The following is a 27,778-nucleotide window of genomic DNA, read 5'->3' on the forward strand; positions in this document are numbered from 1 at the left end:
ATAAAGGGAATTTTAACCTGGATCCTGTGACTCCAGAATCAGTATTCTTTTCTCTGTACTATATGTCTTGACTGCAGATTTGCATTTTACCTTTATTTATCTATAATCTCCCTGCAAACTAATTTCTGGAAACAAACATATAAGGTAAGGAAGGTGGTTATAAAAGAAACTTGGAAAAATATATGGAAATAGTCCAGTTCAAGAAATGTTAATTCTCACAAGTCATCAATCAATCAACAAGTACTTATCAAATGCCTACCATATGCAGACATTGTGCTAAATAGACACTGAGGATACAAGATCAAAAACTAAACAGTCTCTGTCCTTCATCTTATATTCTTTCAGAATAGTGTAAGTCATAATACGATCTGGTCTTCTTTTAAAGAAATATAATTTCATTTTTTTCTCATCTTAGATATTTTGAAGAATGATCTATATATTTAATGGAAAATGTTTTACTACAGAATAATTTTGTCATTTTGTACAGAGATAAAATTTCCAAACTTATAGTACTTATTAGTAAACTTACATATACAATATTTGAAATTTTAACTCCAAGTTGGAGTGTAGTAGAGGGCATTGTGGTAAAGAGGACCTGACTTTAACCTAAATTTAACGTAATCTTTATGGATCTTCTAGATCCTGATAAAGCTCAAAATTATTTAGATTTGGTCACAAGTTAATGTCTTTCTCCCCCACCCCTTAATCCCCGCACTGAATACTGGGATATGTAGAATGCTTTATTTTTTTTTTTCCAAAAACTGAACTTAATCAAAATGATACTTTGTGTCCTTGCCCACTAATAATATGTTTTCAGAAAAGTTTCTGGTGGCCTTGAAAAATAAGGGTATTCCTTTCTCCCACATACTTATGCAAACCTTTATGCTAATAAAGAAATCAGATTCCTCCCACCTCTTCTTTTTTTTTTTTAAATAACTTGAAGGACTCTTGATTATTATGGTTCATCTTTAGTTTTTTAGATACGCATTCCAGGATGTTGGATATAAAGCCAGTTTTCTTTAAAGCAGCCACCTATTTCTACCAGTTTCAAGAACTCTGCATTTAGGTTTGAAACTAAATTTCTTTTCCAGTGTTTCTAAGCACAAGAGAATAATAAAACAATTTTGAGGGAAGGGATACTTTTAGGTTCATTGATTAGGGTGTGCCCCATTAATAAATATTTTTTGTCATGTACCCCTAATGCATATTTATTTGTATATTCTATAATGTACTATAGTGCTAATATGTATATTATAAAATGCACACAGATATGCATTTTTAAATGAGATGAAGATGAAATAATTTTTAGTAGTACATTTTCACTCTCACTAAAATTAATGTTTTTAGTGAGAACCATATGATTGTGTCTTTCATTATTTAAAAAAAATCTTGGTGTAACATTTCAAGTTCAATTTATTTGTATTTTGATACTTGCTTTTAGTAAATGTCATAACTGTAAGTACCTGGCATATAGTAGGTGCTTAATAAGAAATGTTTATTGATGGATTGAAAAAAAATACCAAGGAACACAACAGAACCACACCCAGGCCTTGAGTTTATTACCTCTGTGACCCTTGAAGGGAGTAAGATTTCTGAAGGGACATTTGTCTATTAGAATGTAAGTACTTGATAATAATTTAATTTCTTCAGAACTAACAAGTTGAACAGTTTGTTCAACTGTCTTTACCTTTCTGGGTTGTTTTTTTTTTCCTGTGATTGTATTTCAGATATTCTGCCCATGTCTCTCTCCATCCTCAAAAAACACTCACTTGGTTGACACATCCCCACTATTGTTATATATCTCACCTCTCTTTGGATGCTAAACTTGTTGAGAAAGCAAGTATTTCCACTTCTCTCACTCTGCAATCTGACTTCTGACTTTATAATTTAACTGAAAGTATCCTCTCTAAAATTAGTAATTGCTAAATCTAATGGATTTTTCTTAGCCCTCATCCTCCTTGATCTCTGCAGCCTGTGCCACTGTTGATTATTATCTCTTCCCTAGGTTTTTGTGGCATTACTCTTCCCTGATCCTTCCTTCTGTCCAATCATTTCTTCTCAGTCTCCTTTGTTGATTCTTAATCCATATCCTGCACACTGATTGTAGATGTCCACCAAGGTTCTGTCTTGACCTCCTTCTCTTGTCATTGTATACTATCTTACTTGCTAATCTTACCAGTTCCCATGGGTTCAGGAATTATTCCTTTGTAAATAATTTCCAGATCTATATGTATTCAGCTTTAGTATCTCTGCTGCACTGTAATCATCCATCTCTAATTTCCTCTTGGCCATGTTGAACTGGATGTTTTGTGGCATCTCAAACTCAAAATGTCCAAAACAGAATTCATATTTCCTATACCCCCTCCTCCCAGTTCTTATTTCTAATGCCCTTATTACTATTGAGAGTATCACCCTTCCACCAGTCACCCAGGCCTGCAATCTCTGGTTGATCCTTAACTCCCCACTCTCACCTCATGTATCCATTCTGTCTCCAAATCAATATCTACCTCAGTATCTCTCTTGATACATTCCCTTCTTTTACTTATATGGCCTTAAGTCTAGCTAGTTCAAGCTCTTAGCACTTCACCTGGACTACTGCAATAGCCTTCTTTTTGGTCCCTCTGCTTCAAGTTTCTTCTATACTCTAATCCATCCTGCATTCAGCTGCAAAGGTAATTTTTCTAAAGTGTAGATCTGCCTACCTTATCCTACTTGCCCAATAAGCTCCAATAGCTTCCCTATCTTACTTCCAGGATCAAATATAAACTTCTCTGTTTGTCCTTTAAGCCTTTCCTAACTTGTCCCTTTTCTCCATTTCCAGTTTTATACCTTATTTCACTCCATACACTCTACAGTCCAGCTACACTAGTCTGTTTACAGTTCTTTGAACAGGATACTTCCTTTCCTACTTAAGTGCCTTTTCACTAACTCCCTACCAAGCTTGGAGTGATCTGCTTCTTCACTAATGCCTCTTAGTTTCTCAGGCTTCTTTCAATATTCATCTCAAAACCCATCTTCTTTCACAGACCTTTTGTGGTCTCTCCCTACTCCCCCTCCCCCCCATCCCTGATTGCTAATGATTCTTTTCCTTTCAGGTTACCTTGAAACTACTTGAAACATCCGTGTACCTGGTTATTTTTATTTCTTCCCTATATATACTCCTTGAGGGCAGGGAATACATTTTTCTTTGTGTTTCCAGTGCTTAGTACATTCCTTGAAACATAGTGCTTAATAAATGTGTGTTAACTGATTGATTTTTACCTGAGTCCAGCCTTTTCATCAAGAATGTATCAAAATCTTCTGTTCTATTAAGGGTCCATTTCTTTCCCTGGAGAATTATGTTCAGCTCTGCAGGGATAAATTATTTTTGCTTGTAAGCTTTTGTTTCCTTGTATTTTTGAGTATTCCACACTTTCCCTTTTTTGTTGTAATTACACTATAGTCTTGTGTGATCTCCTTGCCTGTCATTCCTTGGTGTTTGAACTCCATAGCTGCTTGCAATATTTTTCTTTAGCCTAGAAACTCTGAAAATTTGGGGTAATGACTTTTCTGGGTTCTTCAGTTTGAGGTTTTTTTCAAGAAGTAACCAGTGGGATTCTTTTAATTTTCTCTTTGCTCTCTGGGTTCTAATAGTCCTGGACATTTTTATTTCCTTTGAAATATGGTATCCATGTTTTTTGTTTGATCACACAGTGCAGAGATCCTGGTGATTTTTAACTTACTTCTCATCCTGTTTTCCAGGTAAGTTTTTATAGTGGATATCTTACATGTGCTTATAATTTTCCAGTCTTTTAACTTTCTTCTATTATTTTTTGATGTTTCATTGAATCATTGAGGTCTGTTTCCTCCATTATATTTTTTCAAATGTATCCACTTTTTGAGGGGTTTTCTACTTTCTGTTTCCATCTGTTTACCTTTCCTCAAGATCTATAATTTTATTTCTTCCTTTAGGTCTTTCATCCATTCTTGGAGTTGTTTTGACCAGTCCATTCTTTTTTTTTTTCTCCTTTTTTCTCCTGGGGTTCTGTGCCAGATTCTACCCTTTCCTGGATACTTGGGTGGGGTCACTAGGTATATGTCTTCATACAATGGAATGGTTCAGTCCTTGTCCCCTTCCCTGCCATCTTAATTCCTTGTTTCTACCTATGTCTGATCTTGGACTGACATAAGCACAGGTCTCTTCCTTGTATCTCTCATCTTCTCCTCAGTTAATTTTATTCCTTCTAATCATTAATCTTTTTAGCTTCAGGCCTCCTGGAGGTCCTCCAGGCATAGGCTGCCCAGGAGCTTTAGTCCTTTTCTCTCCTTTCACAGTCTCCTGCTGGGAGCTATCTTTGTCCCTTGGTGACAGGGTTTCAGGTCTCCCAAACCAGAGATTGCATTGATTTCAGCTTCCTAGAGGGTCTCAAGTTAGAGCCAGTTTCCTTGGCCCTTCCATCTCCTTGTGAAGTCACCTACTGCAAATTAGCTTTGTCCTCTGCTGAGTGGCTCCATGTCAGGACCCACGGTTTTCTTGGATTCAGTCTCTCTCAAGGACCCTAAAAATGAACCGCAGGATTCTGGTTATTGCCTTACGCAGTCCTGGCCTGGATAGGCAGGCTTGTTTTGTCTCTGGTTTTATTGAATCTTTTCTTCCTTTGGCACTTTTTCATCTTTGTTGGGTTACTTGGGAGTCCTGAACTTGACTGGTACATTTCAGGTCACTGTCTTTGTTAGCTGTAGTTGTTTTTACTTCATAATATGGTTGATGAAGAACTTATACTAGGAGTAGGAAAAATGTCAGCTCTACCACTTTCTTGTTCTTAGTGCTCACACTAATAGAATTATCTTCAACTCATGCTCTCTGTGTGGGAGTCTTTTTAAACCACGTGTCCTTTTTGTTAGGATTAATTATGTTAAAACTGTATAATATAATCTACAAATACATTTAACTGGGTACATGTAAACTGAAGTATATTGCAGCATACTAAAAACAGATGAAAGAATGAAGGTGCTATTGTCAGCTCTTCCTGGTTGTGGAACACCCCATGTTGCCTCAGCTCTATAGGCTGAACTCCATGGTTACTGAACTCCCTTCCAAGTATCAAGTTCTGTGATTCCATAGCTTGATGGTTTAGAAGATCAGGATACTTCCTAAGCCATGTATAATGTGTGATTGTCATGGACGGATTGAAGGCACCGTTATCAATTCATAGATCATAAATTTACACTCAAAAGAACGTTAGTCAATTAGTCCAACACATTCATTTTGCAGATGAGGAATTGAGGAAAATAATTTACTATAATGTATATTTTCTCTTTTATTAGAAGTGCAAGGAGGAATATAAAGTTCTGTTGGTTAATAATGGGGAAAATCTCTCTCTACAGGCTGCCATTTGGACTTCCTTATAGTCTTTATCAATAACTTTATGTACTTACTGTTGGTTGGATACCCACTTGTCATTTGTTAACTGATTTTGTGAATTCCTATGTTTATTCCAAGGCCTAGGGATTACTTAAGAACTGTAGTATCATCAGATGTTAATTTTTGAAGGGACTTTATAAACCATCAAGTCTTGGAATCACAGAATTTGACACTTGGAAGGGATTTCAGTAGCTTGGGAGTTCAGCTCATACACCACAGGTATTCCCACTATAACATACCTGAAAAGTTGTCATCAGGCCTTTGCTTGAAGACCTACAAGGTGTAAGGAGCCCACCATCTCTGGAGGCAACCAGTTCTACTTTTTGTTCTAATTGTTAAAAGTTTTTCCTGACTGCAAGCCTAAATTTACCTCTTGTAATTTCTAGCCACTCTTCTTGTTTTGCCCTCTACGGCCAAATAGAACATTAGCAGTCTCTTCTCTATATCACTGCTCTTGAAAGATTTGAAGGTAGTCCTGAGTCTTTTCTTAATCAAGTTCAGCATACCCCATTCCTTCAACTAATTCTTATTTAACATGGGTGCAAGGTGTTTTACTATCTTGGATGCCATTTTCTATTACATTCTTTAGCTTCTCAATATCCTTATTAAAACTGTGGCATCCAGAACTGAACATAGTAATTCACATGAGGTCTGATAAAGCCAGAGTACGGTGGGAATATTACCTCCCTGCTCCTGGAGGTGATGACTCCTAATATAGCTCCAAATTGTATTAGTTTTGTTGGTTGACACATCATGCTGCCAACTCTTACTGAATTTGCATTCTTCTAACCCCTAAATCTTCAGAACAACTACTATCTAGTTGTGCCTCTCCTTTCTTGTACATATTAAGGAGTACAGCCTCCTCATTTTGTAGATGAGGAAGCTAGCATACAGAAAGGTTGAGAGACTAGCCCAAGGTCACACAATGAGTTAGAAGAATCAGAGGTAGGACTAAAATCTAGTTTTCTGGACACTACATCAAGTATTGTATCTGGACCTCTCTTTTGTTTGCTGTTGATGTCAGAAGCTAACTATTGTTAGGGGGAATTCATATCCTTGAGTGTGATAACTCAGGCAAGTATTCTGACTCTCAGACCATTGTACTACTTTATTTTTTTTTTTTTAAGTTTAAGGATTGTTAGTATTAAAATAAAAGGGTGTTAAATCTTAATAGTAAATGAAATTTCCCAACCACATATGGAAAAGTTGCATACGTTTATGAAATTTGTGTAATTCCACATCCATTGCCTACTAGTTAGACCTGGGTAAAAATTTATAAGATTATGCTTTTTTAGTAATGTCATGATTAAAACAAATATCTACTACAGAAATAGAATTTCCCATGGAATTGTGATGGAACTTATCATTAAGTTTAGTAGATTTAATAAATGTTTTTATTTAATATTTTTAGTTGGTGAATGATTTATTTTTTATTCAGTTTTCTGACTTTTTAAAAAATTTGTTTTTCTTAAGAACAAGGACCAGTTACTTCAAGATGAAATTACCTCCTCCGTGTCTCAACTTGCCACAAAGGTAGGTATTTGCATATTTGCTTTCCCTTTTCACATGATGTTTCTTATATAGGTCTTTATTTTTAATTATACTTTGAGTGTAGTTCAGTCTCATACTGAGACAAATTGATTATCTCTGTTTATAGAGCAGTTTACTTACACTTTTTAATTTAGAGTGAATGGAGAAAACAGTAATCAACGTACAGTAGAAGGAAAAAGATATATTTTTCAAGTATTAAAACACATTGTAATCATTCTACATCTAATGTTTCTAGTAATAGGTAAATGTGAATGTACTTAATCAATATCTTATTTTTTCTAATTAATAAAATCAGTGCTGAGAGGTGAATAATTTGCTCTAGTTCAAGCAAAAATTCCTACTCACTTCTAGACAATCCCCTAACAAAATGTTTTGTTTTTGTTATGTTTACACATGCAAAGTAAAGCAGGAAATTGCAGCAATTTCTGGGCAATTAAAACAAAAATGAAATAACTTCTCCCTGAAAGTAAAGTAGAAGTGGTTCTTTTTTTAAAAAGACTTGAATTAGCTGAAAATTGTCTCAATTCTTCGCTTCATTGTTTAATATTGCTTTAATAATAATGTCTGAATTTCTGGTTCTAAAATAGTTTTTCTTTTATATTGTCTTTATATATAGCCCATTATCTATCAGTAGATGTTTGCCAAAGGACAAGAGAATATGGCAGCAATTTGGTTTAGGGAGAGACAATGTGGTTTAGTGCAAAGAGTCCTGGTGTTGAACCCAAGACAGAGATTCAAATCCCAGCTTGGATGCTTACTGGCACCATGTCTCCAGCAAAGTCAATTAACCTCTGTCAGCCTCTGTCTCTTATTCTGTAAATTGGAGTTAATACTTATGCTTTGTTACAGAGTTTTTATGAGGAAACCGTTTTGCAAAATCTAAGAATGATTTTAAAACATCATCTAAGAATGATACATTATTATTATGTAGTTATTACTATTTTAGTAAAGGCCTTAGAATGTAATCGTAGTTTTTTAGCAGTATCAGAGCCTTTGGGGTCCATAGGGTTTATTGATATTGTCCAGGCCTCTTTATTTTACGTAAGAGTAAAATATCCTAGTCAAGTAACTTGTCTTAAGCTCTCTTGAGCTCTAGTTAATGGGAAAACTAGTTTTAAAATCTGAATTGGGAGAGCTAGTCATAAAATTTGGATCACCTAATTCCCTGGACCTCATTTTCTTCTATAATTATTCATTTTATATTCAGGCTGCATAAATTTATGTATGTACTCTTGTCTTCTCCATTAGAATGTAAGCTTCATAGGGATTGTTTTTTGTTTTGTATACCCAGCACCTAGTAGAGTGCCTAATACATAGTAGATACTTAACAGATGTTTGTTGAAGTATTTGAGTATCTACTGTGTCAGGCATTGTGCTAAGTAATCGATGGGGTTACAAAGACATAAAGTGACAATCTCTGTCTTTAAAGAGCTTACAGTCAATTGGGGAGACATGTACATATAAAATTATGCAAAATAATAAGGTAATATTGTGGGTGCTAGTGAGCATTAGTAGTGGATGATCAGGAAAGTCTTAAAAGGTTTCTGGAGCTAGATTTGAAAGGAAACAAGGGATTCTCAGATTAGGATTAGGGGATTTTCAAGAATATATCTGTGTCTTAAAATTCTACCATTTTGACTACTAATGCAGTAGAAATGTAATAGATGATGCTGGTCAAATTACACAGCAGTGCTTTCCAAAGGAGAAAACCTTGAAATCTTATCTAATTCCTATAACTATTTTAGCTTTTAAATTGGATACCTACGGTTATCAAAAAATATTTGGGAGGAATAGAATAATAATAGCTATTGGTCAATGGATCCCCGTCCTTAGAATTTTTAATTATTTTACCTCTATTAAATTAATATTCATTCATTTAAAGCCTCTTTCAGCTTTTTCCTTTATAGATATTCTCTTGTCTGTGTTCAATAAAATTATGACTTTGGACATTAAAAAAACAATCCATGATGTTATATTGAACCAAGGCTTTTTTTTTTTAATTTAACAAAACACACAATTCAAGTTAGTATAAAAGGTAGTGGTTTTTTTTTTTTTTTTACCTTTTATATACGAATGAAAACATTCCTTAAATATGAGGTATTAGCAAGTGAATGGAAGATCTAAATATGTGAATATATATTTATATTTATAAATACATGAATATATATTTATATTTATAAATATAAATGAATATACGAATATGGAATATCTCTAAAACTTTACCAGTGAATATTCTGTTTAAGGAAATGTGTATCTCCTAGTTCTTCAATTTTTTTTCCCCTTTATTTTTTTTGGGGGGGGGGAGGCAATCAGATATAAGTGATTTGCCCAGGGTCACCTAGTTAGTAAGTGTTTGAGGTAGGATTTGAACTCAGCTCCTCTGACTCCAGGTCTGGTGCTGTATGCACTGTACCATCTACCTGCTCCTGTTCAAAAGCAGGGAGTTATCACAAATTCAGAATACAAAGGGATTAATCATATTTTTAGAAATTGTCATGTACTAGTCATACATTTTTTTCACTTTTGAAATTTCATAATTACACTATAATTTAGGTGTAGTCCATCTCTTTGAAAGGAACTTTTTTTTTTAGCATTAGAAGAATTCTACATGTAGAATTTTTCCTGCTATTATAAGTCATAGGATGTAGTTTGACTTTTTTTTAATCATACTTGCTAATATGATGTGACTTTTTTTTCTTTGCTCTAAAATAAGGAATATAAAATTAATATCCTGATTTCTAGTTTGAAAGCTAGGGATGGTAGAAAATGTACAGAAAATCTCAGTGTTTGTTATAGTCCTTATCTGAAACATGATATAGTAATTAGTGATTCAGAAAGATTCCTAAAGTTTGTCAGTATTTACTTGAAAGACTTTTCTTTTACTCAGAATAATAAGCTGTTCTATTAAGTTCCACATATCTTTCTTTCAAAACCATGTACTTTTTTCCTTTTCCTTCCCTGTAAACTTGTTTATGTTATATTTTTTGTTTTGTTTTTGTTGGAAGAGCCTTTTTTTTAAAAAATTATTTTGATTTATCAACAATCACTTCCATAAGCTTTTGAGTTTTAGATTTTTCTCCCCCTCCCTCCCCAAAATGGTGCACAATCTGATATAGGCTATACATATACATTCCTGTTAAACATATTTTCACATTAGTGATGTTCTAAGTAAGAATTAGAACCAATTGGAGGAACTGCCAGAAAGAGAAAACAAAACTATAATATACTTTTTGTACAAAATAATATTTTTTCTTTGTTTTTAAGAAGACTAACTACAAAACTGATTATAAAACTGGAAGCTTGGGCAGCTAGATGGCGCAGTGGATAGAGCACCGGCCTTGGAGTCAGGAGGACCTGAGCTCAAATCCAGCCTCAGACACATAACACTCACTAGCTGTGTGACCCTGGGCAAGTCATTTAACCCCAATGCCTCGCCAAAAAAAAAAAATAAATAAACCCCAAAAACTTTAGGGGCAGCTAGGTGGCGCAGTGGATAGAGCACTGGAAGTCAGGAGGACCTGAGTTCAAATTTGGCCTCAGACCAAACACTTGACACTTATTAGCTATGTGACCTTTGGCAAGTCATGTAACCCTAATTGTCTAAAAAAAAAAAAACAAACAAACAAACTGGAAGCTTGTTTATTTTGGTCATCATTGGTAGAAGTTTTGTATTCTTTATTTTAGAAATGCTCCTGGATGAGAGTGCTTAATGTTGTTTCTATTCTCTGGGCTTCTGAATTATTTTTTTTTTTTAATTTTTCAATCTATTTTTTTGAATCTTCTTTTCAGCCTTATCAGCCCGAGCTACTTGTTTGATTGACACTTATTTCTCCTTACTTTGCTGATTTCAGGACCTTTGAAATGAAAACTTTCAAACAAATCTCCAGAGTGCTCACAACCATGCTTTGTATCAGATTGAGAGTGTTTGTGGTGGGAGGGGATGAGGGAGGGTTGCGGATTTGGGCTTGGACATGGTCTTAGGGGAGTTACTGGATTCTTAGGTGAAATGGGTAATATTAATTGTACATTTATTTATATAATCTCTTAAAGTTTACTAACTACTTTCCTTACTGCATCTGGGATAGGTGTTGTAAGAGTATTATTTTACAGATGAGGAAATGGAGGCGTAGAAGGGGTAAGTGATTTGCCTACAGTCACACAGCTAGGAACTCCTTAGCCCTGGAAACAAATGAAGGTCTGTGGGTTTTGAAGTACAGTTATTTCCACCTGCCTTACTAGAAAGATTTGACTTTAACAAGTTATTGTGGATGCCTGAAGTAAATCATTGGATTATTAAATCTGTATTGTACAATATAAGTTAGTTTTGAATCATGCACATTTTTGTTCACTTTCCTCAGTGGGAATAATTAAAGTAATTGTAATTAGATCAACTAGTAGTATTTAAAAGAAAAAAGTTACCTAGTGCATAAAGTGATTAGATATTAATGAAAATTATAATGAACAAATACCTGAGGTATAATGTACTTCTGTGCATACACAAAGATGTTTTTCCTTAGGTTTACATGAATTTTATGTGTATATTAATAATAATGTGTTAGTAACTTATATTTATATTTTCTAAGTGACTTCACATAACATTCTCATTGTCCTTTTCCAAGTAGTTTGAAGGTCATTTGAAGATTCCCAAATCCTGAGTTTTTTCATGGGAAAAAAATCTGTACAGGATGTTAAATTTTTAAAATTGACTTGTGGCATAAATTGTTCTTCAACCTGAATGTAAGCGATCTTTGCAGAACTTAGTGCATAATGCCAATATTACAATTTAGAACACTGGTTTTACTGTATGTTAGTACTCAGGGATAATGAAGAAGCAAGGTAGAAGTTGCCCTGGTTCCCAACTTTGTTCCAATTCTAAATCTAATTAAGTAAATGGCTAGGTCCATTGTATTATATATTGGTTCACTGTGTGCTTCTGGAATTTCAATATAGCTTTATTCCACAGTAAATAGTAGTGTTTTTATCAGATGGAGGAATGAGGCAGGGAAGCATATAAAGGCCCTTGCATTACTTTGATCAGCCTTGATATAATCAGCATTGTGTGCCATCTGCCAGCTTTTTAGGTAGCTTTTGTTGCCCTTATAAATTCAGTGAGAAGTTAATGTTACTCTCTGTTCCCATTTTTCAATTTTACAAGGGTAGGATCAAAGATTTAGAGCTAGGAGAAACCTTAGAGGTCATCAAATCCAACCCCATCATTTTACAGCATAGGAAACTGAGGCCCAGAAAAGGGAAGTGATTTGTGTGAAGGTCACAATAGAGCTGGGATTTGAATCCACCATATCTAAATCATAGAAATTGTGTAATAACTAAGATTAAGGCTCCATAGAAAGAGATAAATTCAGACAGCTATTAGGAAAAAAGATAACAGCTCCTCTTTCATTTTATAAATTAGTTTCATATTGTTGCATAATTTAAAAGTTATCTTAATGTATCCAGAGTTAAAGTTTAAAACATATATATTTCTGTGCAGGATCCATTGATTTGACTGACATTTCACTGTTACTGTCTTACAGATTATTCAAGGTCTCTATCATGTCTCCTATATATACATAGGATGAGTACTGCTATGAAGGCAGTTCAGGAACAGTCATCTTTTTTTTTTCTTTTGAATTTTACTAAATTTTTTAACTATGCAACATCCATTATAGTCTTGCATTTAAGCTCTATCATTTTGTTTTCAAAGATCAACCTTCTTTCTCTCTAAGTTCCTTTCTCCTCCCCCTTCTATCCCCTCACTCCCTCCACCCCAGCATTCAGAAAGCAAGCAAAACAAAACACCTGTTACAAGCATGCATATGTTAAAGCAAAACACAATTTCTCATTGGCCATGTTAAAAAAGAATATATCTCAATCTGTGCTCTGAATCCCGAGCCAAGTCCATCACCTCTCTGTCAGGGGGTGGGCAGCATTTTTTATCATTACTTCTCAGGAATTGTTCTTGGTCATTGTATTTGAGCAGAGTTCCAAAGTTTTATTTTCTTTTTTCAATATTTTGTTTTAATCAGCCAAGATCCAACCTTCTCACCTCCCCCCCCCCCACCCCATTGAGAATACAAGAAAAACAATATCCATTACCATGTATAGGCAATTAAAACAAATTTCCACTTTGGCCATGTCTTAAAAAAATATTTGTCTCATTCTTCATTCTGAGTCCTTCATCTCTGTATTAGGAGGTGGGTAGCATGTTTCATCATTAGTCCTCTGGTTGGTCATTATGCTGATGAGAGTTCAGCACAATAGTATACCATCATATTTATATATCATAACTTGTTCATTCATTCCCAGATTTGTGGTTACTACTCCAGATTCCCATTCTTTGCCACCTCAAAAAGAATTATAAATATTTTAATATATTTTTAGAATTTATTATGTTTAGGACTAATCCTTCCCTTAATCTATTCTCCTGCTAGCTTCCCTTCTCCCCTTTCCCTCATATTTCACTGTTGAGTGTACCCAGATATGTGTTTGCATTTTCTTCCATATTTTGACCAGCTCAGATGAAAGTGTGGTTCAAGTGTCAGCCATGCCTCCCTGACTCTTTCCTCCTTGTATAGATGTCTACTTGTACACTCTAATTATGTGAGTTAACCTTCCTTTCCCTTTCCCCCTTTTGTACCCCCAGCATGTTCCTTTTCTTCTCTCTCTTTTTATTTTTTTCCTTGAGATCACCAAGACATAACAGAACCACTCCTAGGCCTTGGCTAATTAGATTCCTTCTATAAGAGGTCTGAGAATAATAGAGGGGACACATGTATCATCTCCCTATATATTAATGTTAAGCAATTTATCCTTGTTTGATAGTGGGCAACAGAACTATAATTTGGCATCTTTACCTGTCATAGTGCTCCATTGTGGGTCGGGGGTACCCCAATATGAGTCTGAGACTTCTTCTTGCCCTGGTGCACAGCCATTCCCTGGGAGCTGAAGTACTTTTTGTATAGCATCCTTCTGGCTTTACCCCATTCCCAGTGTCCAAAGGACTTACTGTGATTTTTGCTTCATTTCTCCATCAGGATTCAACCTCATGCCTTTTCTAGATCTGTTAAAAAGTGTTTGTGGAGAAGATCTCTCTGTATTCTTATCACTCTGCCATCTTGACTCTGCCCTTCCCCATTTCTTTGAAACAAATGTACTACATCTTTGGTCTCATACTAGGAGGTAGATTTGCCGTATAGATTTGAGGCAGTAATTTTTGTATTGAGCTTCCTTGGAGATACTTTTTGATATTTCAGAGAAGTAAGATGCTTTAAATAGATGTTCCAGGAACTTCAGACATTACTATATCTTCAAATATTCTAATACTTTCAATTATTACATATAATTATTTGCAGAAAAGTCCTGGAAGAAGACTAACTTGGAAAGTAAGTTATTAGAGCTTGGGAAAAATGTTTGGGGAGGGATAGATATGACAAATAATCTCTTTTTTAAGTATCTTTGGAATATTCTGGACAAAATTTCAGGATACTAGACCCTAAGGACTTAGAATAGGAGAGAATGATCTATTTTGTGTGCCAAATGGAAATTTTGCTAGCTTAATTATTTTTAAATCCCTGAAAGATTATGTGTGTAAGTAATCATAGACTTAAAATTTAGACTCGTGTAATAGCTCTTAGCAAATTCATTATTTGGGAATATTTTTGTAATTCTCTTATGAAGGATTTGGCCTAATAACCTAGAGCTGTCATTTTGTAAAAAATATTTGTTGACACTGGGTGCCCTTTTGGTAAATATTAATACAGTACAATTCATATTTACTTGCAAAATTGAAGAATCTAAACCTTTGGTGGCATTTCTTGGCAGTGAACACCATTGCTCTTCAAGTAAGTTGATGCTCTGAGTTAAAAGTGTAAATTCAGAACATGACCCTAATTAAGAATTTGCTAATATCTTTATATCTCAGCTTAAGTGAGAAAAGCCAGAGTAGTAAATGATTGTGAGCTATTATTATTTGGATTTCTTTCAGCATCACCTAATACAGGCTTTCAGATGAATTTTCACAATTTGTATCCCTACCCTCTAGTCCTCTCCCTTTCAAATCCAGTTTTCACAGAACTGTCAAAGTGATATTCTTAAAGCATGGGTCTGACCATGTTACTCCCTTGCTTAAGAAGCTTCAATGTCTCTTTTCTTCTCAGATAAAGTTCAAACTATTCTGGCATTTAACCCTTTTAACAATCTTTTTCCAGAATGATCTCATGTAACTTTTTATGTACTCTAGCCAAATTGTCCTGTTTGCTATTTCCCCATAGTCTCTCACCTCCATGCTTTTGTGTATGTCAGCAGTGTTCTCCCCAATCAGTTTACCTCTTAGAATACTGTAATTCCCTTCAAGAGTAGCTCAACTACTACCTCCTTTAAAGATACCTTTAAATTACTTTGCATTTACTCATCCATGTATATGTTATTTACTTGCAGTAAAATGTGAGAATGTGATCTTGTTTTGAGGACAGACTATTTCAGTTTCATCTTTATATCCTCAGTATCTGGCTCAGGATCTAGCAAACAGGTGCTTAAATGCTAGATGAACTAAATTGAAAATTCAGATCATCCTCGCCCTAGCTATCCTATGTATCTTCCTATTGTGCTTAAATTTGTTCAGACTACAACCAGAGATACAGTTCTCATTTTTCCTCAGATCTTTTGCCTTTGCACAGTGAAAAAAGTGTGCTGTATTGAAAGCTAAAGACCTTGGTATAAGTCTGACTTCTGCCAGTAACTCACTGTATGACTTTAGGCCCAATAAGTAAAATTGTTTTACAGCAAATAAAATAACTTTCTTGGACTTGTGTTCATCTGTAAAATGAGGGGCTTAGGGTATACAGCTCTGGCCTTGGAGTCAGGAAGACATGAGTTCAAATCCTACCTCAAGCACTTGACGCTTACTAGCTGTGTGACCCAGGGCAAGTCACTTAAACCCAATTGCCTCACCAAAAAGCAAAAATAAAATAAAATGAGGGGCTTAGATAAAAAAAAAATTCAGTCATTTCCCTCCTTCCCTTTCAGTTTCTCCCTTTTACCCATCTTTAGGGAGGGAGGGAACATTTACTTGCCATGTTCCATTTCCATTTCCAGAATCTACAGGTATTTGGAAAAGTATAAAAAGATAAAACTCCTTATGTAGGCACATAATTTTTAGATTATAATGAATTAATTTTATATGAAATATTTCAAATTTATCTCTATAGGTTTTTATGCTTCTATATCATTTAATATTTTAGTTTTTTTTTGCCTTAGTCAGTAAACATTTATTAAACGCTATCAGACAACGTGCTAAGTGCTAGGGATACACATAAGGTAAAAGATAGTTCCTGCTCTCAAATTGCTCACAATCTAATGGGAGAAGGGACAGCTAGGTAGCACAGTGAATAGAGCATTGACCCTGGAGTTAGGAGGACCTGAGTTCAAATATGGCCTCAGACACTTACTAGCTTTGTGAACCTGGGCAAGTTGCTTAACCCCAAATGCCTCAAAAAAAACCCAATCTAATGGGAGAGACAAAATGCACAAGTAGTTATGTATAAAAACGCTATATCTATAGATGTAAATAGATATAGGATAATTTGGAAATAACAGTGAAGGCCTCCTGTAGAAGGTGAGATTTTGGCTGAGACTTTGACTGAGACCAGAAAGCAGAAATGAGGAGGGAAAGCATTTCAGGCAGGGGGCATAGCCAGTGAAAATATTCAGAGATGCGAGATGAACTGTCTTATTTGAAAAGAACAAGACACTGATATCTTTTATTTTTATATCACTTCCATTTCCCATCAAAAACCCTCCCAGAAAGCTATCCTTATAATAAAGGGAAAAAAAGGGAGTAGGGGAGAAAGCAGGTCAGCAAAATACAATAACAGATGCATTGATATAGTGGTTAACATTTTTAATTCTAAAGGAAATAATAGAATATTTCTAGAGGTTGTCAGATCATTTCTAATGTCTCCTATGTCCCATATTCCCTTCCTGTCTAGACTTCTGGTCTCACACAGGCTGGATTTGATCCTGTTGACTTGACCCAAAGAGACATTTTCTCTTTTTGGTTTTTCTTTTTGCTCTCAGAGTAAAACTTAGTGAAAATTTGAATAAAGCGTAGGTTTCCTCAGATGTTGTTAACAGGCTCCCTATCTCCAGCATAGGCACTCAGTGTATAATAAGGGTATCATGTATGGGGCAGCCTTTTTATTTTCACATACCACACTAAATGCATCAAATGAAAAAGCACCCATAAGCAAATAGAGAAATACCAATCACTCAAATAGCCTGTTTGACTCACCTCCCCTCCTCTCCCTGTAAAGAATTTTTAAAATTTTAGTAAATGTTTATTGACCAACTTAGTGACTGAAATCTTCTCTTTCCTGAGAGAGGAAATACTGAACTAAGGAACTCTTAACTTCTTAGAAACTCTCTCAAACTTGGACTTACACATTAGATAGCCCACATGACTCGAAGTGTACACTGTCAGGATTACTCGTCCCTGATCTGTGCTTAGAAAAGGAGAAAGACAGAAAACATTGAGGAATTTTGGTTAAACTCAATCTACTCAGGTGCTTTTCTTGCAAGTTTCAACTTTTAATAATTTGGAAGTAACCTCCACTGTATTCCAGTGTGGAATTCCAAAGGAAAGAAAATATAACAAAAAGGAAAAGAAATGAGGCATTTTAGACTTGGAGAGGAGGCTCACTCCTCAGGCAAATGCCTATCCTCCTAAGCCTCAGCCATCTAATCATCAAAGGTATTCTTATTCTCTGAAGTCTTTTCCCAACAAAGGAAAAGCCCTGTAATCTTGTGTTGATTGTTGGAGATGCATCAAATTGATTTGGGAGTCCTTTGATCATCTTGTTACATTAATAATAATAGCTTTAACATTTATGTACTGCTTTAAGGTTTGCAAAGGGCTTTACATATATTACTTCATTTGATTCTCACAACAACCCTATGAGATTGGTGCTATTATCATTCTTATATTACAGATGAGAACACTGAGGCTGTGGTTAAGTGACTTGCCTCAGGTTTCACAGTTAGTAAGTATTTGAGACAGAATTTGCATTCGCTTCTTGCTAACTCCAAGTGTAGTACTCTATCCATTGTACCACTAATAATGCCAGAGATTTAAGAACCAAAAACAAAACAACCCTATTTGATTTTCTTTTCCTCTAAATAAATGCTTTGGAAGAAGGCTTGAAGATGGTGGTAATTTATTCATCAAATCACTTAACTTGACTTTAGGGGATTATGATTCCATTATTGTAGATATTTCTTCCACTGATATAGACCATTACCTCATATATGACTTAGTACATTAGATGGTCAAGTGTTTATATGTTTCTTTTAGCACTAGGAATCATAGAGTCCTAGGTTTAGAACTGCAAAGGACTTTAGAAGACATTTAGTTCAACAACCTCATTTTACAGATGAGTAAACTGATGTACAGAGAGCTTAAATGACTCGTCTAAAGTGACACAGGAAGTAACTGGCAGAGCTAGGATTTAGAGAACCAAGGGTTCTCTGACCTGATCCACCTCTTTCCCGTCATGTCTTTGGAGCTCCCCCACTCCTTCCTTCTAAAACAAAACAAAGCAAGACCAGAGATTACTCCAGAGAGATCTAGAAAATGTATCAGACCAAATCCTGTTGGGGAAAAAGCTGCAGGTCTGTGGATCCTGGGATTGGGGTCTGGTCAGCAGTAACCACTCCAAGCACTCATCCCCAGAGAGAGACTGTACACGTGGACAACGGGAGATCCCAGACCCATACTGGGGCACTGCAGTGGGAAGAGGTGTTGATTGACAGCTTTGACACCTATTCCTCAATTCTGGGTTGCAGATCCAGAACAGATAGAGGAGGGTACCAGTGCGCTGAAGTGGCTTTCTGATGTAAGAAGCTGCTGAAGGCCCTAAGCAGTGTACCTGGAGAGGAGCAAGTTTGGAAGTAAGCACCAGCAGTGTGACTCCGACCTCAGGAACAGAGCAGGATATCAGTTATAGCTTGTAGCCCAGCCTGAAGCCTACAAAAGCAATAACCAAGGAAGGAATCACAGACCAGAAAGGAACCTAGGGTTCTGTCACACTGAACCTGTGGCTAAGTGTAGTGATAATTTGCTGTCACTCAGGTTCACATGGGAAAGGGGTAATTGGTAAGAACAGTAATGACACTGCCCTGACAGGGCCCCAGCTGGAGCTACTCCTGAGATCCTGGAACAACACAAATACTATTTAGAAAAGAGTGATGGCTGGAAGGGGTCAAACAAAAGAAGAGTCTCTCCGTAAAAAGCTGTTGTGAGAAAGATGCTCAAGACACAGACTCAGAAGAGAATGATTCCAAAACATCTACAAACAAAGCTTCAAGGGAAAATACAACTTGGGCACAAATTCAACTAGAATTCCTGGAAGGGAATGAAGCAAAAGTGAAAAATGTTTTTTACAAATGAAATGAAAAGTGCTAGACTTAAAAATTTGAAAAGAAATGAGAGCTTTGGAAGAAATAATTGGAAAGGAAATTTAATAGCCTGGCCCAAGAGGTACAAAACCTTGCCCAAGCAGCAAACGCCCAGAAAATTAAGATGGACCAAATAGAAGCCAATGATTCTATTTAGCTGTAATCTTCCTTTTGTCTTCTGGTTTCATTTATATTAAAATGCTAGTGATGTTATAGTTTATATTTGTGATATAAATATATTTCTTAACACCTTCCCACCTCCCCCCCTGCCCTTTATACCACTTTGATATGGGCACAGCAGCACTAGAGAGGGCCACACGGGATTGAGGATTTTTTCATGAGTTTTCATTGCAAAGGAATTTGTCACTTAGTGTTCAATCTACTAGTAATAACCCTCTTTTAGATTAGGTCTAACTAATTTATAATCTGCCACTGGAACCATATTCAAAATCCTTTTTTTCCTTAAGAAAACTTGCTAACATGTAGACTTTCATAGTCTGAGAATTCAGGGTCATCTTCCATACTGTGATGTGTGATTAGAGTAAAACTGTGATGCATGTTACAAAAAAAATTGAAATGCATAAAGGTAAAAGATTTAGGCAGGTCATTATACTTAAAAGTATTTGATGTTAAATTAGTATATGGCAATCCAATTAACACATTCTCTAATCTTTTCTAGACAAAGCATATTCTTCTTTACATAATCATAGTTCCAACTATGAAACTGATGTTCTTAACACCTTTAAAATGCAGCCTTTTAAAGGATATATGTGAAATAAAATGGAAATTATGTAGGAAAAAATTTGTGTTGTGAAAAAAACTTCTAAAAACAAGCAAGTTTGAAAAATATCTTGGGTTTTAAATTATATTTAAAATCGGGATCTGGTTTTTTAGTATTTTGGTTTCATTTACACTAAGAATACCAAGCTTGACATGATATACATTCCCCAATAATGTTTGCATTAGGTCATTGGGGAAGGATTTTATATTTAGAATACTCCCTGTTAGTAATTGATTAAGCTAATGTTTAGAGACAGTCTCCAAACTGAAATTCTTAATGTATTCACTCTGCTCTCTTTTTTACTACTTTGCCACCATTACTGTAGAAGCAAATAGAAGGGGGTCACACAGAACTGAGGACCATTTTATATTCTTCATTGTTTTATGGATTGATGAGTCTTTTTTATAATTAACTAGGCTAGTCATTAGGAGGAAGATTTCAAATATCTGTTTGATGGAACCATACTTGAAGCTTTTCAAGGATGGTGGAACCTGCTCTGCCTTGTGTTCTCTTAAATAGGGAGATTTGTTAAGATTTGATGCTAATTAAACACTATTTAGCTGCAACTACACTGCCAACTTTGGGTGTGATGAGTGACTTTACGTTATAGCTAGTTGATTTTTGGATCAATTTCAGATGGCAGAACTTGAAGTCATTGTCAGTTTTTTAAAAATTGATTTTATTGATACCTTTTATTTTTAGATCACCTAAGTTTTTCCCTGTATTGTTTCCCCTCCCTTTCAGAGAGCCATCCCATATAATAAAAATATTTTTAAAATATAATAAAAAAGAGAAAAAAAATCAGCAAAACCAATCATTGAATGGAAAATATCTGTAAATATTTGCACTGTTCCACACCCATGAACCCCTACTGACTCTGTAAAGGAGGAAAGTATTTTCTCATATCTCTTCTTTGGAGCCATGTTTGTTCTTTATAATGTTGTAGCTTTGCTTTCTTTTTTATAAAATTATAATGATAGCTTTTTTTTTGTATCACCTAAATTTTCCCCAGTATCTTTCCTTCTTTCCTTTCCCAGAGATCCATCCCATAAAGTAAAGATTTCTTTTTAAGAAAAAGAAGAGAAAAAAAATCAGTAACACTAATAAATACATCAAAAACAATTCTGAAAACATAGCTGTTCCACAGCTGTGGACCTACCACCTCTGCAGAGAGGAAAGAAATAAGCATTTTTTAAGTGCCTACAGTGTGCCAGGCATTGTCCTGAGCACCTTACAAATATTATCTCATTTGAGTGGGAAGAAATATCTTTTCATATTTCTTTTTTGAGTTCATGATTGTAACATACAGTTTTCATTTGTCTTATGCTGTTTCTTCCATGATGGTTTCAGTGGTTTTTCCATTTACATTGTTGTCATTTTGAATATTGTTTTCTTGTTTCTGCTTACTTCACTCTGCATCAATTTATGTTAAATTTTTCCATGCTTCTCTGTATTCATCACATTCATTGTTTCTTACAGTACAGTAATATTCCCTCATACCATTTTCTGTTTGTAAGCTTCTCAAGGTCAGCCTCTGTCTTTCTTTCTGCTTGTATTTGTATTTCCAGTGCTTAACACCATGTCTGGCACATAATAAACACTTAATAAATAGTGGTTGACTTGACTATACCTCTAGAAACCAACAATAAAGACCACCTTTACTCATCTCACTTAGTGATCTCATTGGTTCCCATGAGTTTAATTATCATCTCTATGCAGATGACTTCCTGGACTACAAATCCATCCCCGAAATGTCTTCTTAACTCTAGTAACATACTTCTAAATGCCTGTTGGACATTTTGAATTATATGTCCTGGTGACCTCTTAAACTTCAACATATCCAAAACGGAATTCCTTATCTTTCCTCCCAAATCTGTATCTTTTCTAAACTTCCTTATTTCTGTGAAGGGTACCATCATCTTTCTAAGCACTCAGATTCACAACTTTGACAATGCCCTCAACTCTTCACTCTTTTTATCCCACATATATAATCAGTTGCCAAATATTGCTGTTTTTATTGACACTTTAAAAAAATTGCTTCATTTCCCTTTTCTCCCCTTATGTGGTCAACACCCTTCTCGCCCTTCACGTCGACTATTGTAGTAGCTTTCTAATGACCTTCATGCCTAAAATTTCTCTCTCCCTAATCAATTTTCCACATAGCTGCCAAAGTGATTTTCTTAAACTGGAGGTTTCCCTAAGACACTGTCATGCTCAAGAAATGTCTCTCTATTACCTTTAGGATCAAATATAAAGTTCACTTTTTGGTTTTTGAAATCTTTCAGAACCTGGCTACAACATACATCTCCAACCTTATTATATTTTACTGCCCTTCCCAGGTCTTCTGTGGTCCAGCCAAACTAACCTTCTTGCTGTTCTTCATAAACTATACTCCCATCTCTTGCATCCACTTGCCTTTGTGCTCTACCATGCCTGCAGTGCATTACTTCTGCCTCTTAGGATTTCATTTCCTGCAAAAACTCAATTCAGATGTCATGTTAGGCATGGAGCCTTCATTTATCCTCCCAGCAATAGTGCCCTCCACCTTGTGTTTATTTTATACATACTTAAAGATGTAAGTGTTGTCTCCTTGATTGAATGGAAGCTACTTTTTGAGGAGCTTTCCCTCATATATTCCATTTCATTTCATCTTTCCATGCCTTTGCATAGCATGTCTTCCACGTTTGGATTTCACTTCCCTTTCATCTACACCGTGTAGAATACTATCAAAGTTCAGCTGAAGTGCCGTCTACTATGTGATGACTTTTTGATACTTCCATTTAATTGTCCAATCCCCCTCCAATTATATTTTGACTGTATTTATTTTGTATATATTTTCTATATACTTACCTGTGTTCGTGTTGTTTTCCTTAAATAGAATGTAAGCTCCTTGAGGGCAGGCACTGTTTTTAGGGGTGTATTCCCAGCACCAAGTACCAGCACACAGGAGCTCCTTAGCCTTTTTGAATGAATGAATGAATGAGCACAAGTATAAAGACAAATAGTTAACTGTGTGATACAATGTTGTACGCTGCTCTGTTCATTTCAGGTATTTGAAAAGTTGACCGAAGTCTGGAATTCCTCTCCTTCAACTTGTTATGCCTTGTGATTAGGCCCTTGTGTAAAGTTGCCACTTCTTATTGATAACATCAGTCATGGAACAGTAATGATGTCTGTAGGACCAAAGAGTAAAGTAATTGCTTATAACATATAAATTCATGAAGTATTTATTAGTTATTCTTGTGTAGAATAGCAAGTTTATGTAGTTTTGTACACCTAGACCTTAATACATACCATGGGATATGTCATACTTCAGAATCCCAACCAGTTCTTAACATTATACTTTTGTTTATAGTTTGAGTAGAAAATGTTGTATAAAAAGTGAAGGTGATGCTTCCATACACTCTATGGGCAGAATTATCTGAGGATTTCAAATGCTATTTAGAAAAAAAAATTTCTCCTAAACAAATTCTGAAGTACAATTATGGTTATCATTTAAATCTTCATAATGATCAAAACCTATTTGTGAAATCTTACCTTGTTGGGACTGTTTGTTTTTGCAAGAACTCTTCAGAAAGAATAGTAATCAGGATGTGCTTTATCTTACAAATTTAATAGCATCAAATTTAATTCACTTAAACACTTATTAAACACTATGATACTGCCACTGTGTTAAATAAGTGGTAAGACAAAGATGAAATAGGACATAGCCCCTTTCCCCAAAGAGTTGACAGTCTAAAGAGCTAATAACAAATTGTCAAATAATTCAGCCCCTACTATGTGCAAAGGACTGAATACAACATGGTAAATTGTTGTGCCCTGCTTTTTTTATCATTTTTTAAAAGTCACATTTTATGCTCATAATTAAATTTTGTCACATTTCCTCCATGCCTTAGTTTTTCAGAAACACATTTATTACTTAATTTTACTTTTTAAAAACATTTTGAGTTCCAAATTCTCTCCCTTCCTCCTTCCTGATGTCAAAATCATGCAAAACATATTTCCATATTAGCCATGTTGAAAAAAAAAGCCTTATGTTTCAATCTGCACTCATCTTTTATCAGTTCTCCTTTTGGATGTAGGTAGCATTTTTCATCAGATTGGTCTTGGATCATTGCATTAATAAGACTAGTTAAGTCTTTCACAGTTGATCATTGTATTATATTTCTTTTACTATGTATAATGTTTGCCTAGTTCTGCTCACTTCACTTTGCTTCAGTTCTTAAAAGTTTTCCCAGGTTATTTTTGAAACCATTCTGCTCATCATTTCTTATAGTACAGTAGTATTCCATCACAATCATATGCCACAACTTATTCACCTGTTCCCCAATTGATGGGCATCCCCTCAATTTCCAATTCTTTGCCACCACAAAAAGAGCTGCTATAAATATTTTTGTCCATTTAGGTCCTTTTCCTTTTTTTAAAAAATCTTGTTGGGATACAGACTTAATAATGGTATTTCTATATCAAAGAGTATGCACAGTTTTATAACCTTTTGGGCATAGTTCCAAATTGTTCTCCAGAAGGATTGTATCAGTTCACAATTCCACCAATAGTACTTTAGTGTCCCTGCTTTTTCACATCTAATCCAGCATTTCTCATTTTCCTTTTCTGTCATTTTAGCTAATCTGGTAGGTGTGAGGTAGTACCTCAGGCCATTTTTTCATATGACCATAGATAGCTTTGGTTTTTTCTTTTGAAAACTGCCTGTTTTGACCATTTCTCAATTCTTTATTTACCCTTTGATCACTTATCAGTTGAGGAATGACTTTTCTTTTTATATGTTTGACTTAGTTCCCTACATTTTTAAGAAATAAGGCCTTTATTAGAAAAATGCTGTAAAAATTCTTTTCCAGTTTCCTGTTTTCCTTCTTGTTTTGATTGCATTGGATTTGTTTGTGCAAAACCTTTTTAATTTCATGTAATCAGATCTATCTATTATGTTTCCCATTATCCTCTATTTCTTTTCTTTGGTCATAAAGTCTTTCCTTATTCATTGATCTGACAGGCAAAATTTTCCATGCTCTCCTAATCTGCTTATACTACCATGTTTATGTCTAAATTATGTACCCATTTTAATCTTATCTTGGTATATGGTGCAAGATGCAGTTTATACCTAGTTTCTACCAAACTACTTTCCAGTTTTCCTAGCAATTTTTGTCAAGTAATGCATTCTTGCCCCCAAAGCTTGGATCTTTGGATTTGTCAAACACTCTGATCATTTTCTGCTCTGTATTACTCAATCTATTCTACTGATCTGCCATTCCATTTCTTAGTTAATACCAGATTGTTTTGATGATTACCATTTTATGATATAGTTTGAAATCTGGTACTGCTTGGCCACCTTCCTTCATTTTTGTTTTCTTTAATTCCCTTTATATTCCTGACAGTTTGTTCTTCTAAATGAATTTTATTATGATTTATTTCTAACTCTGTAAAATAAATTCTTTGGTAGTTTGACTACTTTGGCACTGAGTAAGTAAATTAGTTTAAATTAAAAAAGTAAATTAATTTAGGTAGAATTGCCATTTTTATTATATTGACTCAACTTATGAACAATTAATATTTTTCTCATTGTTGAGATTTGTCTTTTTATATGAAAAATATTTTGTAATTGTGTTCGTATGATTCTTGTGTATGTCTTGGCAAATAGAAATACTTCCACTTATTTTGTACAATCTATGGTTATTTTAAATGGAATTCATCTTTATGTATCTTCCTCTTAGACTTTGTTGGTTACATACACACACACACACACAAATGCTGATGATTTATGTAGGCTTTTTTTTAATATCCTGCAACTTTGCTAACTAAAGTTATTAATTGTTCCAACTAGTTTTTTAGTTGATTCTCTAGAATTTTCTTAAGTATACCTTCGTACTGTCTCTAAAGAGTGATAATTTTGTTTCCTCATTGCCTGTTCTAGTTCCTTCGATTTCTTTTTCTTGTCTTATTATGGCTAGCATTTCTAGTACAATATTGAATAATAGTGGTGATAATGGATATCCTTGCTTCATGAACCCTGATCTTATTAGGAGGGTTTTTGGATTATCCATTTTACAGATAATGCTTGCTGATGGGTTTACATAGATACTGTTTATCATTTTAAGGAAAGCTCCATTTATTCCTTTGCTTTCTATTGTTTTGAATAGGAATGAATGCTGTATTTTGTCAAAAGCTTTTTTTTTTGCATCTATTCACATAATCATACGATTTTTGATGTTTTTGTTATTAGTATGGTCAGATGTGCTGATAATTTTCCCAATATTGAATCAGCTCTACATTCATGATATAAATCTTACCCAGTCAAGAGTATGATTTTTTTTTGGTGATATATTACTGTAATATTATTGTTACTTTTTTATTTAAAATTTTTGCACCAATATTCATTAGGGAAATTGATCTATACTTTATTTGTTGTTGTTTTGTTTTTTGTTCTGCTTTTGCTCTTCTTGGTTTGAGTATCAAAACCATATTTGTATCATAAAAGGAATTTGGTAAGACTCTTTGCCTATTTTTCCCAAATAGTTTATATAGTATTGGATTTAATTGTTCTTTAAACATTTGGTAAAATTCACTTGTAAATCCATCTAGACCTGGGCATTTTTTCTTAGGGAGTTCATTTATGGCCTGTTCAATTTGTTTTTCTAAGATAGGGTTATTTAAGTGTTCTATTTCTTCTTCTATTAATCTGGGCAATATTGTTTTGTAAATATTCATCTATTTCGCTTAGATTATCAAAATTCACTGGCATGTAATTGGGCAAAATTATTGCTTTAATTTCATCTTCATGGATATCATCCGTATCATTTTTGATACTGGCAGTTTGGTTTTCTTTCTCTCTTTTATTTTTAATCAAATTAACCAGTGGTTTATTGTTGTTGTTGTTTTTTTCCCCCATGAAAGCAGCTTGTAGTTTTATTTATCAGTTCAAGGGCTTTTTTAACTTTTAATTTTATTCATCTCTTCTGATTTTCAGGATTTCTGTTTTGGTTTTTAGTTGGAGCTTTGTTATTTATTCTTTTTCTGTTTTTTAAATTGCATGTCCAATTCTTTGATCTGCTCTTTCTCTTTTTTATTGATATAAGAGTTTAGGGATAAAATTTCTCTGGGTTCAGTTTGGCTTCATCCCACAAATTTTGGTATTTTGTTTAATTGTTGTCCTCTTTAATGAAATTTTTGTTTCTATGATTTGTTCTTTGACCCTCTCATTCTTTAAGATTACATTATTTAGCTTCCAGTTAATTTTTAGCCTATGCTTCCAAGGCCCTTTATTAAATGTAATTTTTATTGTATTATGCCCCCCTGAAGGGAGCATTTAATATTTATGCTTTTCTGCCCTGGTCAGTTTTTGTGAGGGTTCCATATAGATTTGAGAAAAAAAGGTTTACTCCTTCCTATTCCCATTCAGTTTTCTCCAGAGGTCTATCATATCTAAGTTTTCTAAAATTCTGTTCAAACTTGTTTCTTATTTAATGGTTAGATTTATCTGGTTCTAAGAAGGAAAGTGGAAGTTCCTCACTAGTAAAGTTTTACTATTTTTTTCCTGTAACTCATTTCCCTTTTCCTTTAAGAATTTCCACCTCCCTTCC

General features: G+C 34.6%; 1 protein-coding gene across 2 annotated transcripts in view; it reads left to right on the forward strand.

The window, feature by feature from the left end:
- The window catches only part of TDRP (testis development related protein), a 55,919-nt gene that overhangs the window by 21,917 nt on the left and 6,224 nt on the right, over window positions 1-27,778 (forward strand). For both annotated transcript variants that reach the window (XM_027840241.1, XM_027840242.1), the window contains exon 3: window positions 6,878-6,937. In XM_027840241.1, coding sequence (XP_027696042.1) covers window positions 6,878-6,937 — 60 coding nt within the window. The remainder of the gene's footprint in view (window positions 1-6,877; window positions 6,938-27,778) is intronic.

The sequence above is a fragment of the Vombatus ursinus genome, unplaced genomic scaffold, assembly GCF_900497805.2.
Source record: "Vombatus ursinus unplaced genomic scaffold, bare-nosed wombat genome assembly UNPS02014841.1, whole genome shotgun sequence".
NCBI classification, from domain to species: domain Eukaryota; kingdom Metazoa; phylum Chordata; class Mammalia; order Diprotodontia; family Vombatidae; genus Vombatus; species Vombatus ursinus.